The sequence below is a fragment of the Panthera pardus genome, unplaced genomic scaffold, assembly GCF_024362965.1.
Source record: "Panthera pardus isolate Hobbes unplaced genomic scaffold, ASM2436296v1 HiC_scaffold_24, whole genome shotgun sequence".
Classification (NCBI taxonomy): Eukaryota; Metazoa; Chordata; class Mammalia; order Carnivora; family Felidae; genus Panthera; species Panthera pardus.
The window spans coordinates 57,075,615-57,095,238 of NW_026526810.1; the positions used below are offsets into that span (position 1 = coordinate 57,075,615).

The 19,624-nt window shown below is 35.5% G+C and overlaps 1 protein-coding gene across 2 annotated transcripts in view; it reads right to left on the minus strand.

Moving 5' to 3' along the window:
• The window catches only part of SPRED1 (sprouty related EVH1 domain containing 1), a 136,518-nt gene that overhangs the window by 51,322 nt on the left and 65,572 nt on the right, over window positions 1-19,624 (minus strand). For both annotated transcript variants that reach the window (XM_053889206.1, XM_019442612.2), the window contains exon 2: window positions 19,389-19,563. In XM_053889206.1, the coding sequence (XP_053745181.1) occupies window positions 19,389-19,563 (175 nt within the window). The remainder of the gene's footprint in view (window positions 1-19,388; window positions 19,564-19,624) is intronic.

The following is a 19,624-nucleotide window of genomic DNA, read 5'->3' on the forward strand; positions in this document are numbered from 1 at the left end:
TTCTTAATTTAGGGACACGCCTGAGACAGAAAAAGTCAGTTACTCTATGGGCACAACTACCCACTGTTTTTGTAGGTAGTTTAAAAAATATGCTCTTAAAACATTCTGTATCATTCAACATTTACATTAATTCTAAAGCCTCTGTGTGCAAAATAGAACAATTTCTCATCTAAGTCACACAATATCAGAAAGTTATTTTGCTTTTGACTTTAAGTAGCATTAAAAAATAAATGTACTTTCATCATATTAAGGCCAACATAAAGCACACTCTAATTAACCAACAGGGACAACAACTGTCCACCTGAAATTAAAAACAACAACAACAACAACAACAACAACAACAACAACAAAAAACATCAGGGCATCTGGGTGGCTCAGTCGGTTAAGCATCTGACTCTTGATTTCGGCTCAAGATCATGATCTCACGATTTGTGAGACAGAGCCCCAAGCAGGCTTCTGCACTGATAGTGAGGAGCCTGCTTGGCATTCTCTCTCTCGCTCTCTCCCTGCCACTCCCTGTTCGTGCTCTCTCTCTCTCTCTCTCTCTCCAAATAAATATTTTGGAAAAAAAAAAAATCACTGGAATTAAGAGCCATTAAAAAAAGAAAGGTAGGTCAAACGATGCCTCAAGAGAATTTTACCCATCATGTGAACAATACCAAATCAGCATTCCTGAAAAACAAAAATAATTTTAAGGTCTGAAAGGATTCTTAAAATGTAGTGAATTCTGCTGACTCTCCCCTTCTGCTGCCCCTCCTCAACTGTATCAGAACAATGTGTTCTGACTTCAGCCCACTGCATATATTAATTCTATATCTTAAGATAACAGTAATACTAATAGTAATAGGCATATAGGAAGCAAATTCAATGGTCACCATTTCATAACTAACATAATTAGCAAATAAAGTGAGGAAAACAGCAATTTTATTTTTGCCAATAGATTACAATTAATCAATCCAACATTATCAGGTGAATTATTTACTTTGTAGGAAAAATAAGATAATGGGATTATTTCTGACCAAAAGAGAGTTGAATCTATTAATTACCAATATAGCAAATTAAAAGGTACTCACTCTGTAGGCCTAAAACAGAATTCTCCCAAAATACATGACCCACACTCACTCTTAGAGCTTCTTTGTAAGAGAAGATCTGATATAAAATGAAGTGAATAATTCTAAATTCTGTTAAGACTATACTAAAAGCAGTTCCAAGAAGTCAATAAGAATATAATCTTAAAAATATTCTACATATAGTTGTTAAACTTGAAATCATCTCTAATTAATTCTAATTAATAGTTTAGTCTTCTTTCTGGTGTTAGAGTTCTGGAAGGATGTGAATTTCATCAGACCTCCACTGTAACCACAAAGGACACCAAATTAGAAAGTAAAGATACGTTTAAAAGTAGATTAGTGGCCCTGCCCTCTTATCTACCCCTCCCAAGTAGACTATATTAATAAACAGAAAAGATATCAAGAGTGTTAACAGCAATCGTCAAGTGACTATTAAATGTAAGATCGATTCAACAAGAGTAACTATAAAAGATTATGTTGCAAAGTAATTTGACATCAATAACCTTTAACCGATCCATTAAGGATTTGGCTAGTTAACAAAGAAGAATAAATTGGAGTTTTGTTTTAGAATCAGCACTAGCACTAGAACTTTTTGAACTTTTGATCACCTTCAAGTATATTGGGACTAGAAATGAAGCTTTCTTATAAACTAAAAAACAAATGTGTAATTAAATTTTTTTTAACTAGAAAGAGGAACAAATTCAAAACCACATAAATGTTTGTAATGACTCCTTCAAAAAAAGAAAGAAAGAACTTTCAGACTTACATATACCAACAGACCTGACCAAGTATGAAAAGAATATAATTGCTGCAAATAGACTGGCTGAAGCCAGCTTCAGGAAGGTGACTATAATAACAAAGGAGAAAATATACAACAATGTAGGCGTCTCTGGTAGAAAAGCTTTGCATTCCAATACAGATCTAAACAGATCTAAGTGGGTTGAGACATACAAGTCTAACTTCTTTTCTAGCTAAATAAATACTTTTGGAACCATAAATATTTAATAGGATTTTTAAGTCTTCCAATCTAGTGGGAACAAAAAAGAACAAATATTCTTTCTCTTTCTTCTTATTAAGGCTTTTATTTATTCCATTTATATATATGTTAATTATGAAAAAAAATAGAGATGAACAGGTGAACTCTGAATTTAAGAAAAGTAAACTACTGTTAGCATAAATATATTAAAATCCAATACAGATGAAGAGAGACAAGAGAAGTGATTTCCCTATACTGCCAGGTTATGAGTTCAAAGAGAAAGGAAAGAAAAATGGTTAATGAGAATGCATATATACAAGAGTATCCAAAATAAAGTGATTAAGTTACAGGGGACACCTCGGTAGCTCGGTCAGTTAAGGGCCAGACTCTTGATTTCTGCTCAAGTCATGATCTTGCGGTGTTAAGATCGAACTCCATGCTGAGCGTGGAGCCTGCTTAAGACTTTCTCGGGCCACCTGGGTGGCTCAGTTGCTTGGGCTTCCAACCAGCTCAGGTCATCATCTCACAGTTTGTGAATTTGAGGGAGTGTGGCTTCAGGCTCTGGCGCTGGCAGTGGGGAGCCTGGCTTGGATCCTCTGTCTCGTCCTCTCTGTCCCTCCCCCATTTGTTCGTTTTTTCTCTTTCTCTCAAAAATAAATAAAACATTTAAAAAATTATTTAAAAAAAGATTTTCTCTCTCTCATTCATGAATAAACAAACAAAATGACTAAGGTATGAATAGGAGCCAGAAGAGGATACATACACTTCCCAGGAAGGAAAATGTTAGTACTGTGTAGGAAGAATTTGGTACAGTAATTAACTAATTAATCTTGTGGGCTATGTAGCTAAGACTAGCTGGGTCTCATCCAGTCTCCACCACTCATTATGCATCTGGTTTTGAGATTTTTACTTATTTCACTTATACATGCAGAGTACTCAAATAGTGCCTGATACATACATACAGAGTACTCAAAATAGTGCCTGACACACGGCAAACCCTCAATAGTATTAGTAATGGTGATGTTGGTCATCAGGTGACCCACTAATTCATAAAACAACAGTTGTTATGAGAAACTAGGAGATCGTTAATTGTGAGAAGAGACCTTTTTTGAATACAGGAGGAGGAGATTTTTGATGATAAATAAAGGTACTCTCAGGACCTCAAAAGAGCTTATGAATAAAGTCTGTAAAGCTAAAGTTAACAGATTCCAAAGGCAGTGAAAAATTTCGATCTCCAATGTTTTTCCTTCTTCTGAAAGAAATTCTAGGGTATTTTATAGACGGGAGAAAAGGGAAATGCCACAGTCACTAAATAATTAAAACATCTGAAGATATATTCCAAGTTATTTGGGGAAATATAGAGCAAAACTCCCATTGTAATATTACTGAACTGTTTGCCAGAAGTACTTAAAATAAACCGAGTCAAAAATGGGTACAAGTGCATTTTTGTTTCATTAATAACAACTAATAATTTGGGAGAACAGAGTAAAATTAAATACGTACTTTCAAACTACTATGTACTTTATTATAGTTGTTACCTTACAAATAGATAATTACATGTTTACAGACTGTGTTATCTAGGAAGTAGTCTAGTTGTAACTAGATATAAATTTTTTCACTAGTAACTTTCTGAAATATCTTGGACTCCAAGGAAAAATCATTTCATTTTTTGGAATAAAAATGCCAAATTCAAATTCAATTACTTCATAACTGAAAATCAATAATTGGTATCTCAAATAGTTGCTTCATATTATGATGTTGAGTTTTCTGGATGATATAAAAGCTAGTATCCTTTATGAAAGACACCAAGAAATATGAAACTGTATTATCAAATACAAAATTTTGCTAATTATCCATTAATACAAATTTGTGTTTAATGCTATGGTCTGAGCTGAGTCAATTTTAGACATTCTTAAAAGGGAATGGAAGGAACAATGCGCTGTTTTTCACATAACAGCAGTTCAGCTACAACAGACGGGAGGGAGCCAGTACTCTTCCAATACATGTATGTCATAAAGGAGAGACTGAGGAACTGCTCCAGATTAAAGGAGAATAAAGACACGTGACAGCTAAATGCTATGTGATCTTGTATTGAAGGAGCAGAAATGTTATAAGAACATTATTAAGACAGTTTACAAAACTCGAATATGGACTACAGATTAAAGTACCACATTTATGTTAAATTTCCTAAATAGGATAATTAAACTGTGATTATCTAAGAAAATATCCTTGTTCTTAGGAAAAATACACTGAAGTATTAAGAGGTCAGAATATATGCAATTTACCTCAAATAGTTCAAAAACAAATAAGTGTGTGTGTGTGTGCTGGGGAAGGAGAAAGAATAACAAACCAACATGGCAAAATGGTAAGAAAAATTAGTGTATTGGGGGGGGGAAACTATATTTGAGTACAAGGTATACAAGAGATCTTATACTATTCTTGCTAAAAATTGATTCTTTGCAAATAAATGAAATGGACAAACAAAAAAGACATGGCAGTATAGATAATAAGAGGAAAAGGGGACAAAATTGAAGGGACAGCAAAAATTTAGAAAGTAATAAAGAATACAATGTAAGATTTTATAACCCTAAATTTGAAAAACTAAGTGAAATAGCCGATTTCCAAGAAAAACTATAACTTATCAAAACTTACTGACAAGAAAACAAAACCATTAGAAACCTGTAACCATTAGAGAAACTGAATCAGCAGGAAGTGAGAGCAATAAGGGAATGGAAAATGAGATACACTGTGGTTCTCTCCGCACCTCTAAGAAACAGGTCAAGCACTAGAGACCACAATCAAGAAGGCTATCATCCCTTGTAAGAGAATTTAGAAGGGATTACTGTGAGCAGAAACGGGAACAAACTGCTGCTACTGACTTCTAATTAAGACACTGCTCTAACTCCTGGTGGCCACACAAAGAACAACATGGAATTCTTGGGCTCCGGCAATACCTCCTACTTCCTTCCATGGCTCCTTTCCCAAGCACTCATAGGCTGTTAGGTCTCTCAATTGGCCAGACTAAAACTAAACAAGCTTAAACAATTCTCTACTCCCTCAACTGGGTCTACCGAATTTGGAAAGGGACCCATACAACTCTGAAGGAGTCTACCTCAATGATCTGAGAATTTAACAGCCATAAATCTTTATTAATCAACTCATACAGCAATACCTATATTACACAAAACCATTTAGAAACACAAGAATATTCCAAACCTTAATGATATTTGGAGAGCTTCAGCCTTTGAGTTGAAGTAAACCAAAGAGAGAGAGAAAGAGAGAGAGAGAGAGAGAGAGAGAGAGAGAAGGATATATAATATTTGAGTAATTTAATAAATAACGCTAAACTTTATAAATCCAAACATTTATACTACAGTGAATTGAAGCCTTTCAAAAGGCTATGGATATTAGAATAAAGCAAGGTGTCAAATCAATAACTGAAATTCCTCCCAAAGAACTAGAAAAACAGAGTAAGCAGAAGGAAGAAAATAGTAATAAACAAGTAAGAATCAATCAATGAAAACAGAACAAAAAAAAAGGAAACAAGGGGCGCCTGGGTGGCTCAGTCGGTTAAGCATCCGACTTCAACTCAGGTCACAATCTCGCGGTCCGTGAGTTCGAGCCCCGCATCGGGCTCTGGGCTGACAGCTCAGAGCCTGGAGCCTGCTTTCGATTCTGTGTCTCCCTCTCTCTCTGACCCTCCCCCATTCATGCTCTGTCTCTCTCTGTCTCAAAAATAAATAAATGTTAAAAAAAAAATTAAAAAAAAAAAAGAAACAAAATGCTGGTTTAAAAAAACACAATAAAATTGATAAATCTCTAGCAAGACTGACAAATTAAAAATGAACATACAAGTACCCAATTTCAAGAATGAAGCAAGTGACATCACCACTAAAGAGCTTGCAGCCTTTAAAAGTAAAATTGATAGATTAAGAACTTTACATTCATAAATTAGAAAATTTAGAAGAAATAAAACGATTCTTTGAAAACCAGATATTATCAAAACTCAGTCAAGATAAAGAATAACCTGAACTGTCCTATAACCATTAAAGAAATTCAATTTGCAATTAAAAGCTCTTAAAGAGATCTCTCTATACTGAGATGATTTAACTGGAGAATTCTTCGAACTACTTAAAGAACTAACACCAATTTTTAACAATCTCTTCCAGAAAACAGAAAAATCACTTCCCAATTCATTTTATGAGGCCAGTATTACCTTGATACCAACACCAAAGATCATACCAAAAAAGAAAAGTATACACGAATACCTCTCATAACTTATACAAAATTCATTAATAAAATAGTAGCAAATTGGGGGGTGGGGGGGGAGGGCCAGGTGCCCTCATTCAGAAGAGCTGGCTCATTCAGAAGAGCATGTGACTCTTGATCTCGGGGTCATGCGTTTGAGTCCTAAACTGAGTCTAGAGATCACTAAAAAAAAATAAACTGTAAAAAATAGTGGCAAATCAAACCCAATAACACACCATGACCAAGTGGGATTTATTCTAGGCAACAAGGCTGGGTCAACATTCAAAATCAATCAACATAATCTATCATATCAACAAGCTAAAGATATGATCATATAAACTGCCACACAAAAAGCATTTGACAAATTCTTACATGCATTTACAATAAAATATATCAGCAAGTGAGAAATAAAAATTTGTTTTACCGTCTGTTTATTTTTGAGAGAGACAGAGACAGAGTATGAGCCAGGGAGGGACAGAGAAAGAGGGAGACAAAGAATCTGATGGAGACTCCAGGTTCCTAGCTGTCAGCACAGAGCCCGATGTGGGGCTCGAACTCACGAACCGTGAGATCATGACCTGAGCCAAAGTCAGATGCTTAAGTGACTGAGCCACCCAGGCGCCCCTTTAAAAAAAAATTTTTTAATGTCTGTTTATCAGCAAGTTAGAAACAAAGGAGAATTATCTCAATTCATTAAAGAGAACTATAAAAAAAACCTATAGCTAACATCATACTCAAGGGTAAAAGGCTGAATGTGTTTCCACTAAGATAAGAACAAGGCAAGGATGTACACTAATATCATTCTTCTCGAACACAGAACTGTAAGTTCTTGTCACTGCAATAATGAAAGAAAAAGAAATAAAAGGCATAGAGATTGAAAAGGAAGGAATAAAGCTGTTAAAATCTGTAAATGACATGATTATCTACATTTAAAACTCCTAGGGGCACTTGGGTAGTTGAGTCGGTTAAAGCAACCAACTCTTAATTTCAGCTTAGGTCACAATCTCAGGCTTGAAAGATTGGGCCCCTGTGGGCCTCCGCCCTGGGCGTGGAACCTGCTTAAAATTCTCTCTCTCTCTCCCTCTCTCTCTCTCTCTCTCTCTCTCTCTCTCTCTCTCTCTCCTTCTCCCTCTACCCCTTCCCCTAGCTCCCCACTCCCCCACATGTACACATGCTCTCTAAATAAATAAATAAATAAATAAATAAATAAATAATCAATCAATCCCAGAGAATCTAAAACCTCACAGGTCAGCAAAGTAACAGGATACAAAAATTAAACATCTCTCTATACAATGAGTATGCACTAATCAAAATTATGAACACAATACGTTTACAATTGTTCCAAGAAAAATAATACACTTAACAAAACAAATATAGGATCTTTATTCTAAAACTCACAAAATGCTAATGAAAGAATGCAAAGACCTTACTAGAGACAAATCACATTCATGGCTTAGAATATTCAACATAGTAAAGATGTCAATTCTCCCCAAATTGACCCACAGGTTTAATATAATTCCTATCAAAATCCTAATACAGAATTTGTACATATAGGTTAAGATTATTCTAAAATTTATACGGAAAGGGGCACGTGGGTGGCTCAGCTGAGCGTCCAACTTCAGCTCAGGTCATGATCTCATGGTTCTTGGGTTCAAGCCCCTCATCAGGCTAGCAGCTGTCAGCACAGAGCCTGCTTCAGATCCTCTATCCCCCTCTTTCTCTGCCCCTCCCCTGCTCATGCTCTTTCTCTCTCAAAAATAAATGTTAAAGAAAAAAAGAACTTCTGAAAAAAATATTTATATGGAAAGGCACTGACCTTTGAATAGCTAAATAATCTCAAGAAATAATAAAACCACCGGGTGGGAGGGAGGGCAGGGTGGGTGATGGGTATTGAGGAGGGCACCTTTTGGGATGAGCACTGGGTGTTGTATGGAAACCAATTTGACAGTAAATTTCATATATTAAAAAATAAAAAATAAATAAAATAAAAATAAATAAAATAAAACCACCATCCAATACACGGCAGGGGCTGGGGGGGGGGGCTTACAATATTGTTATAGTAATACAATGTGTTATACTTATGGAGGGATAGACAAATAGAGTAAATGGTGCTGGAAAAACTGCACATTCATAGGCCAAAAAAAAAAAAAAAAAAAAAAATCACCTTGATCCAAGTATCATATCTTATATAAAAATTAACTCAATTTGACCAAAGACTTAAATATAAAATGTAAAACTATAAAACTTTTTAGGAAAAAAACAGGATAAATCTTTGAGACTTAGGGCAAGACAGGGAGTTCTTGGAATTGACACCAAAATCATGATCCATGAAAGGAAAAATTAATAAATTGAACATCATAAAAATATGAAAGTTTGCTCTGCAAAAGATCCAATGAAGAAGATAAGAAGAAAAGCTATGAACTGGGAGAAAATGTCTCCAAACCACATAACCCAACAAAAGACAAGTACCTAGAATATATAAAGAACTCTCAAAACTCAACATCAAAAAAAAAAAAAAAAAAATCAATAAGAAAAACAGGCAAAGGACATGAACAGATTTTTCACAAAACAAGGTACAAATTAAGCACATGAAAAGATATTCAATATTATTAGCCATTCAATGAGAGCTCTCACTATATACCTACCAGAATGACTAAAATAAAAAATGTAACTACACAAGATGCTGGCAAGAATGCCAAGAGAAGTCTGGGATTGTTCACACACTGCATACATTGCTAGTGGAAATTTAACACTGTATTGCCACTCTGGGAAAAAAGTTTGGCAGCTTCTTACAAAAAACTATCATTCACTCAACAATTGCACTCTTTGTCATTTATTCCAGAGAAATAAAACTTAGATTGACAAAAAAACCTGCATGTGAATGTTTGGAACAGCTTTACTTGTAAAAGCCCAAAATTGCAAACAGCATAGATGTCCTTCAGTGAGTCAATGGTTAAACAAATTTGGTACAAAGACATCACAGAATACTAGCCAACAATAAAAAGGAACAAACTATTGATACACTCAGCAACTTGGATGAACCCTCAGGGAACAACAGTAAATGAAAGAAAGGAAAAAAAACAGCAAATACTTGTGATTCCAATTATATAACATCTTTTGAAATTACAAAACTATAGAAATGGAGAACAGATGAGTGGTTGCCAGGCCAGGGAGGAGGTGGATGTGGTTATAAAAGAGTAACAGGAGAGAGGATTCCTGTGGTTACTAAATTGTTTTGTATCTTCTGTGGATGGTAAAACTGTATAGTCTTAAATACCAAAGTGAGTACAAGCAAAAGTAGGAAAATCTGAATATGATGGTTTGTATCAATGTGAATATATATTCTAATTGTGATTACATATAGTTTTGCAAAATGTTACCAATGAGAAAACCGGGTAAAAGGTAACATAACAGTATCTCTTCATATTATTCCTTACAACAGCAATTAATAATCTATGAGTGTCTAAATAAAAATATCAATTAAAACAGTCTATAGAACATCTGCAAAACTAGATTTCAGAAAAATGAATATCAACTTCTGGTGGCAGAACATAAGAGACATTAAAGATACTTCCTTGACATAATAAAGGACATCTCAAAGCAACAGCTAACATCATACTTTTATCTGTGCAACACTAGAAATTCCACTAAATTCACAAAGAAGCCAACATTAGCACCAACATTTAACATTATCCTCAAGTTCTAGTGAATGCTTACAAAAGGAAGGCAAGTTGCATGAATGAGCTTTACAGGATACCAGAAATGGGGGGGGGGGGGGGGCGCGGAAGAACAATCATTTACAAGAGTCACAAATTTTTTTGACATGCCTAGGAAAGAACTTAAATGAGTGTACCTATACCAAACAAACAAACAAAAAGATAAATTGTTTAGTGTTCTGAATGAGCAAAAATATACCAATAAAAAAGGGTAAAAACAACCAATAAGGGAAAAACAAGTATTAGCAGATATTAAACTCTACACAACACTAAAATAATTTAAAAAGTGAAATATTCACTTAACCATCAACGGACCAGTGGAATTGAATAGGAACTAGTATAGATTGAATTCCATCCTTCTGAAATCTAGGAAGAAAGGTCTCATTAGAAACTGAATCAGCCGGGGCAACCTGCGTGGCTCAGTCGGTTGAGCATCCAACTTTGGCTCAGGTCATGATCTCAGGGTCTGTGAGTTCGAGCCCTGCGTAGGGGTCTGTGCTGACAGCTCAGAGCCTGGAGCCTGCTTAGGATTCTGTGTCTCCCTCTCTCTCTGCCCCTCCCCCGCTCATGCTCGTGCTCGTTCTCTCTCTCTCTCTCTCTCTCTCTCTGTCAAAAATAAACAAACATTAAAAAAAAAAAGGGAAAAAAAAAACAAAATCAGCTGGCATCTAGATCTTGGACTTTGCGGCCTCCAGAACTGTGAGAAAATAAATTTCCACTGTTCAAGGCAACCCATTTATGGCATTTTGTTATGGATAAAATCTAAACCAAACCATCATACTTCACATCTTAAACTTAAAAAGTCTAACAACACATAGAAGGCACCCAAATATCTGCTGATTAATTAAAAAATATCAATCAGCTAATCAATTAAAAGCATGCTACATTCATACACTGTATGCTACATACATACAGTGAGGAAATATTTATAAAACTAATGAAGTCAGTAAGTTGGGATCAAAAAGTTTGGGTTTTAATTTAGCTATTAGAGAGGCTATTTGCTATTGTAACAGTTTAATCGCAGTTGGAAAATAAGAGAAAGGATGTGAAGTATATCACAATCAGATATAAAATAGAAACATGAAGCCAAGATAATCCTGATGAGCCTGAGAGACAAGATTAACCACTATAAATCAATCACTAAAGAATGAAGTACTACTTTAAAGCTAATAATTGAATAATAGGGTGCCTGGGTGGCTGAGTCGGTTAAGTGTCCAACTTTAGCTCAGGTCATGATCTCGTGGTTCAGGAGTTCGAGCCCTCCATCAGGCTCTGCACTGGTGATGTGGAGGCTACCTAAGATTCTGTCTCTGTTCCCCTCTCTCACTGCCCCTTCACCACTTGTACTCTATCTCAAACTAATACACTTAAAAAAAAATGAAACTAATAACTGAATAACAACAAGAAAGTACAGTATAGTCAGTAAAGAAATGCTAAAGCAAGTGTTAAGCTGAAGTTTTCTGAAAAGACAAAATAAAAGCAACCAGAATGGTGATATGGGACATACTCCAAATCTTAATTTTCAAGAAACAGCTATCACATGGCTCCAGAAGAAAGAGAATAGAAATGATAACAGGCAGGTTTCTTCCTTTTCAAGGAATATTGGCAATATTAAAGAATTAACTGTTGCAATACAACTGCTGGGACAAAGTCACAGAATTCATGGATGTACAGAAAAGCCATTAACAGTACAATTTATTACCTTTTCAATGGATTGACAAAATGAATTGGTAATTTTGGACTACATGAATGTTATCATTATTAGCATTATTAGCATTTCTTTCAGTTCCAAGAAAACTATTGCCCAAGTTGCTTCCTCTAACTCAATTTTCCTATTTTTCCATTTGTGACTTACCTGTGACAATAAAAAGGAAATGTTCCTGCCATTATCATTTCCTCAAGACTAGCAAGCTGTCGGCCTACATTCTCTATTCCACATAAACTCTTAACATGCTATCTTTATAATTATTTAATTAATGTAAAAGAGGGGAAGGCATTTCCATAAATTCAATGCATGCTTTTGGTGAATCACAAATAAAAAACTCAGCAAGGCAACATCATGGAAATGATTGCTTTGGGAAACAGGCAGATGAATTCAAGACCAAAAAAGAAGCAGTGACCAGATTATAAGTTCTTTTGTGTTGAATTAAAGAGACAGAATTGTATCTAGGAAATTTCTGGAAACTACTAAATAAATATTAGACCCAGGTTTTAGAAAGTTCAGTATGATAAGCAATACAGAAGCTAGAGAAGTTAGGTAAAACTGGGCCATGAAAAAATATTAGGTCTTTATCTGCAGTAATACAGGACAGATAAAAGGTAAGTAGAGATGAAAAGGATGAAACAGAATCAAAACAGAAGAACACTTGTTTGAATAAATGGAAGAATCACTAACTCCTAGGTTTATGACTGCTATTGCTGCACAATGATACCATTCTCCAAATCCACAAAAAGTCCAAAATCTTACATAGCGTAGCATAAAAACTTAGCCAAAAATACAGATTCATTCTACCTTAATGACACTCAAGATTTGAAAGTCCAAACATATAAACTAAAATATAAGGCCTTGGGGTGCCTGGATGGCTCAGCCAGTTAAGCATCTGGCTTCAGCTGAGGTCATGATGTCATGGTTCATGAGCTGAAACCCCCGTGTTGGGCTCTGTGCTGACAGCACAGATTCTCTGCTTGGGACTCTCTCTGCCCCTCCCCTGCTTGCTCTTGCTCTCTCAAAATAAATAATATATATATTCTTTCTCTCTCTCTCTGCCCCTCTCCCAGACTCACATTCGCTCTCTCTACGATATAAAAATTTTTGGGGTACCTGGGTGGCTCAGTCAGTTGAGCGATCGACTTCAGCTCAGATCATGATCTGTTTATGGGTTTGAGCCCCACATTGGGCTCTGTGCTGACAGCTCAGAGCCTGGAGCCTGCTTCAGATTCTGTCTTCCTCTCTCTCTGCCCTTCCCCTACTCCTCTCTGTCTCTCTCTCAAAAATAAACAAACATTAAAAAAGAAATTGTTTTAATTTTAAATATAAGGCCTTATTCAAATAGAAATCTTTACTCAAATGTTACCTACCTTTTCTCACTAACATCTTCCTTGGTTATTCAATCTAAAATTTTAACCTACCTTCCTACAAAATACTCCCTATCTTTTTCCCTGTTTTATTTTTCCCCTTAGCACTTAGAACTCTCTTGCATATTATATATTTCACTTATTTATTATACTATTTCTTCATCCCTCACCAGAAGGTATACTGCCTTAAAAACTAGGACTTCTTTGTTCATTTACATATCCCCAGTGCCTAGAACAGTGTCCAGCACACTGAGTACCACTCAATAAATATATTATACAAAAGACTCACTTTTAAAAAGGGAATATTCCCTTTTAATAATGTAGGATTGATTAAGGCAAAACTCAGCATATATTGGCTACTGAAATATGAATGAGAGTGGTTTGAATGACTGACAAGAAAAATTTAGATGGGATTACAAAGGAAAATAGTAAGAAAGATACTAAAGCCCAAAGGAGTCTAGTGAAAATGGGAGAAAAATCAGAGGTATAAAGTGATAGAATAAGCATGACACTGTAAGAGCAAGAAAAGGGGAATCCAACAGAAATGACAGTTAATTGTAAAATTCCTCAAATAGAATGGTTTTGAGTAAGAACCAGACCCAGAAAGTAGGCTGCTGAAATGAAGACCAGAAGGTCAAGACTATGCAAAGGAAAGCAGCCAAGAATGATGACGAGGCTCAGATATGGAAAGGTTGGCTAAGGGAAGGAACTGCTACACTGGACAGAGGACAATGAGCTAGAGGGCAGTGAGCTGAGTCGTACTGTGTCATCAGCAGCACTTAAATACATGGCTGACAGAATATTCTGTAAGGGGAATACAGAACAGTAAAAATGCTGAACCATCTCTACTCCCACTGGCACTTTTTAACTCTGTGATATTATGGTGAATAGAACCAGTATCTTTCAAGAGACTGAGCTGCTGAATCCTCAGGGGAAAGCTTGTTAATGCAATGGGTTTTCAGTGGAGGGGAAGTTCTGTACAAGGACGGAGGTTTCATAATGGAATAATTCACAGAGGTGCACAGTGGGGAAAGCTAAGCAGAAAATTGCTCTGTACTTTTATAAAGTTCAATCCAAGGTAGAAAGATGAGACCTGATCTTCTAAGGTTTCCAATGGTGCAGAGTGGGTAAGTCTCATTTTTAAAAAAGCCCCTGCTGTGTTATAACTACTTTATTTTCTCCCTAGAAAACAAATACTCTAAAATCTTGTTTTAGGCTCTAGTAAAGAAACCCCAATTTATCAATGTCTTTTTAAACAACAGAATCATTATCTTATAGGCATTTTCATTTTTACAACCATTTTTATCCAAAACCTAATAACTTATTAATTCAAAAAATAATTCCTTAAGTCTCTGATGAATTCTTAAAACCTGAAATGTTTCTATTTCTCCTTTCCTCTTTTTAAGATTACCTTTGTCACTGTTTATAATGTATCTATCTTCTAACTTTGCTTTGATACAGCACTTTGATAACAGTGCCTTTTTCTTGTTTCTACAGAATGTTTTAGGTAATCCAGATGTCCTACTTTACCTTTCTATACAGCCTATCCTATTTCTTGTTATATCTTTGTACATCACATGCTTTCAACAGTGTAACAGCTTTAAACTAGTAACTTTATAGTATTTTTATTATTTACCACATAAACTTAAGAATAGCTAATTAAAAATCCCATGGCAATTAAAAACCGTGTTTAGCAATAAATATTTTAGCAAATATTAAATATTATTACTGACAGTTTATTCAGGTACTTATAAAGATTCTAAAGGTATATTAGAATTCAGTATTCCAATTTAAATATCACATGCAATTCAGCTAAAAACGATCAAATAATATCATCTATACATACGGTAAATACTCTGTAAAAATGTTTACCTATGAAACAGAAGCGTGATACTAACAGAGAAGGGTCACTATATCTATTGAAAACTGAATGCAAACAGAAAGCTTCTATCACGGGAAATGTGAAGCTCCATAGTGAGGATTATCTATACAAATTAACACTTGAATTTTAGTCAGTATTTTAAAAAACGTGATCCAACATACCACTAACCTGTCTTGAAGAAATCAAAATTTAGGAGGAAATGGAAGATACAATTCACATAAATGGAAAAAGCAGTTCTGAGAATCCATCACTGCCAAATACTATTCCATCCATCCCCAAGTGTCTGGGAGAAATAATACCTTCATTATCTTAGACTACAGCACCGAAGCCTAGAGCTTCTTTTGAATGTATTCTCAATCACCAAAAAAGTATGAAAGTCAACGTAGAACAGAACTTTCCAACTTTTTCCTTAGACATACTTAGAAAAGTAACATTTGGGTTTTTTTGTTGTTGTTTTTTAATCTTTATTTTTGAAGAGAGAGAGAGAGAGAGAGAGAGAGAGAGATAGATAGATAGATAGATAGATAGATAGATAGATACAGGGTATGAGCAGGAGCAGAGAAAGGGAGACACAGAATCCGAAGCAGGCTCCAGGCTCTGAGCTGTCAGCATGGAGCCCGACGCGGGGCCTGAATTCACAAACCGCAAGATCAGGACCTGAGCCAAAGTCAGCGGCTTAACCGACAGAGACACCCAGGCGCCCTGAAAAATAACATTTGTAAGGCAACAAGGGAAGATGAGGAGCTGCTGGTGGTGAAGAAGCAAGCAGCCTGGAAGCTCCTGCCACTTTTACCTAGTCATGCACAGCACACAGGTGGAGAAGCTTAATTCAGGATATCAAAGGGTAGCCTGAGAAATTCTACCTTTGTAAGCATTATAAACACAGGCAAGTTATAGGTAAGCATTATAGGAAATAATTTCTTAAGTCAGAGTAAAACAAATACCATATGATTTCACTCATATGTGGAACTTAAACAAAACAGATGAACACAGGGGAAGGGAAAAACAAAAAGAGAAGGAAGCAAACCATAAGAGACTCTTAATTATAGAGAACAAGCTGAGGGATGATGGAGGGAGGTGGGCAGAGGATAGGCTAAATTGGTGATGGGTATTAAGGAAGGCACTTCTGTTGAGCACTGGGTAATATATGTAAGTGACGAATCACAAAATTCTACTCCTGAAACCAGTATTACACTATACTGTAAACTTACAAAAAATAGGAAATAATTTCTGATCTCTCTGAATGAAATGAATGAACCAATGAAGTGGTACTGACCTAATCACACAAAATATTTCCTTCCTGAAAAAATCCCAATCAGCCTACTCTTTATTTGTGCTCCCTTTCTTGTGTAGGAAAAAAAAAAGTGAAATATAACTCTTTGAGAAGTACAAGAAGACATTTTTAGTACAAGTCATTGTAAATCAAAGCCTGGAAAAAATCTCCTACCGGAGTACTTTTTACGCTTGAGACAAGCTATCTTCTTCACTATTGTTACCAGTATTCTGACCTACTAAAATTCATCCAAAGTAGAAGATGCTAAGATGTGAACCATATAACAAATGGGTACAGAACAGTTTTTACCAAATATCTTTTATATGATTAACTGTTGCATAAAGACAACAGTAACATGTAGTTTACTTACCAAGAAGGATTTAAAAAAGAACTACTATTAACTTGGGAAGAATTTTGCAAACTTACAGACTCAACAGTCATAAGGTACTACTTCTTTAGAGCATGAAACCAGAACCCAGAAAAATGCATTAAAATGAAACCAATCAATAAAAGTATCTACAGATATGAACATTAATGATCCCCAAATGCAGTGATAATGAAAAAATACATAGCTTCAGAAGGATCTTGGTCAGATGTGTACTACCCAGGAGAGGGGACCAAATAATCTACTTACTTCAATTCTCTGTCCCATTTGTCTTGAGATTCCAAAAGACTTTGCTATTTTCAACGTATAACGATGCATTATTGCCTCTGTTTTTGATCATACAAGTCCCCATAACCTAACTCTTCACTATAGCTAATCCCAAAGGAAAAATGGCAACCCTCCAACTGAAAAGTAATTTTTCTTTCGTGTCTACATAGAGGTATATTTATCATCCCTGTCTCACAAATAACAAGTTTCCTCTAGGTGAAATGATTAGGTAAAACAACAGATGTTCTGAATCCTAGGTTAGTGCTGCTATCAGAAAAACCTATTTTCTTGTTAGTCCATTAAGATTCTATACCCTAGGACTCAGGCGCTCAAATTAAGTCCTAACATAAGGAAATAAGTTTGTGTTCTTTCTGAATCCCAGTTTTATTCTCACTAGCTTTCTGTCAAAGCAACACTCTCAGCAACCACCTAATCCATTAATCTGAGCGATCTCTGACCAGCTTCACTCCTAGTTACGTAGATCTGGTCTCGTATTTAATTATCGTAAACTGTTCATCTTCATTAATGTAACTAATATTCTGTTTCACTCTGAGATATCTTTTCTCTATTTTACATCTAGGTCATCTTTTCCTTGTTTCATGCTTTTTCTAGCAAACTTTTTTCTCCAATTCTTTCTCCACCTTTGACTTGTCTTCTCTTTTTCTATCTTTACTATTAAAACATGTCTTAAATCTTCACTACCTCGCTCAGTTCCTAAAATCTACAACTTCTCTTCCGACAACATCCCTCAGTTATCATTAGCTCAGACAAGAAGCATAAACTCCAGGACAGGTCACCAAAGCCTCTTTCACAGAAGTTTACAAGGCGTATTTTAAATACGCATTAGTACATGCCATCCACCATCTTATCCAAAGTAAAAACAAACCACTTTTAAATATTTAAACTTTTAGAGATGACATGTTAAATTTACTATATACACTTATGACTTCAACTGGGGTTTCCTACAATCCTTAAACCACATTCCGGTTAATTGAGATACACAGTCAGGAATGTGAATCATAAACTCAAAAAACTAGAGTTGGAAGGCTTTCAAGAAGATTTAGGGTAACTCACCATTTAACTGAGGCAGAAACTGGGGCACAGACAAGTTAGGCAACTCTCTAAATTACTAAAATATTTTAGTAGTAAAAAATATCCAGAAACCAAAATTAAAAGTAGATTTATTCAAAACGTTCATGTATGAAAGAATTATTTGGAACTTAAAACACATTCTCAAGAGAGATAACATTATTGATGCTAAATGGGCTCACAAAACAGTCCACAATTACATATTTAAAGGGAACTCAAGTTATTTTCAAGAGTCTTGGAAATTTTTGGCATTTTATTCTCATTTTGCTTCTAAGTATATGCTTTCCTTTTGCTTGATACAGAAATGACATTAACATTATTCAGCTTCTCAGATACAACTGCAGTTGTCACAAACGAACAAAGGAGAAAGAGCTTTCCACACCAATTAAAAGAGAGTAAATATCTAACATTATCAACGTTGAGATTCAAATTTTAAAATACACAGATGTAAGAAAACATTCATCTGCGCGGAAGATGTAGTATTAAAATCAAGGCTGGCAACCAGGTAGTCTATGTGCCTAGGACAACTAGATTAATAGAGAATGAAGAGAAAGAACCTGAGAAAAGAGTCCAGGGTAGGAGCCAGTAAAATATTCTGTAAGGGTCGAGATACTTACGCTCTCTGCTGCAACTGTTCAATTTTGTCATTGTAATATGAAAGCAGTCATAGACAAATGTAAACGAATGAGCTAGGCTATGTTCCAATAAAACTTCACTTTCGGATACTTAAACCTGAATTTTATATAATTATCATGTGTCACAAAATGATTACTCTTCTTCAATATTTTTTCAGTCATTAAAAATGTAAAAACCAGGGGCACCCGGGTGGCTCAGTCAGTTAAGCATTCAACTCTTGACTTTGACTCATGGTTTTTTTGAGTATGGGCCCCGTATCAGGCTCTGCACTGACAGTGTGGAGCCTGCTTGGGATTCTCTCTCGCCCCCTTTCTCTGCCCCTCCCCTGCTTGCTCTCTATCTCTCACTCAAAATAAACAAAAATAAACTTTAAAAAAATGTTAAAACCATTCTGAACTCATGGGCCATACAAATACATAGCAGGCCTGGATATTCCCTGTGCACTTTAGTTTGTCAACCACCAGTCTATGGAAGAAAGAGTGGGAAAGAAGGAAAGGCAGTGTGTACCTAGTTTAATAACTGTGTGGACTATTCATGAATACTTTTGCATTAAATCTAATTAAAAATTGCAGCTCCCTTCTAACATATGTATATTAATGAGTCCCAGTTGGCATATTTCACTGTCTTTAACATTTAAAGAACTTAGATACATAATCACTGATCCAGGACAAAAATAATTCTCATAAATAACGTTACACTCAGCAAAACTTTAAGTAGATAATTCAATCTATAGAACCTTAAAATTATATCAACAGATACATTATTCATTACCATTTTGTCCCTGAGTCGCTCTCCACGGATAAAAAAGTCAGCGCAGCCATTCTCTTCCTGGTGAGGGACTTTGAAGACAGTGACGCAGCTTAGTCCACTCCCTCCAAGTGGTAACCATCCACCACTTGAGTCATCCCGGGTCATCACCACAGCTCGCACTCGTGCATAACTATTACTAAAACAGATGCAAAGATTTGAAATTAGGTTTTCCATAAACAAGAAAAAGCCAAGCTGTC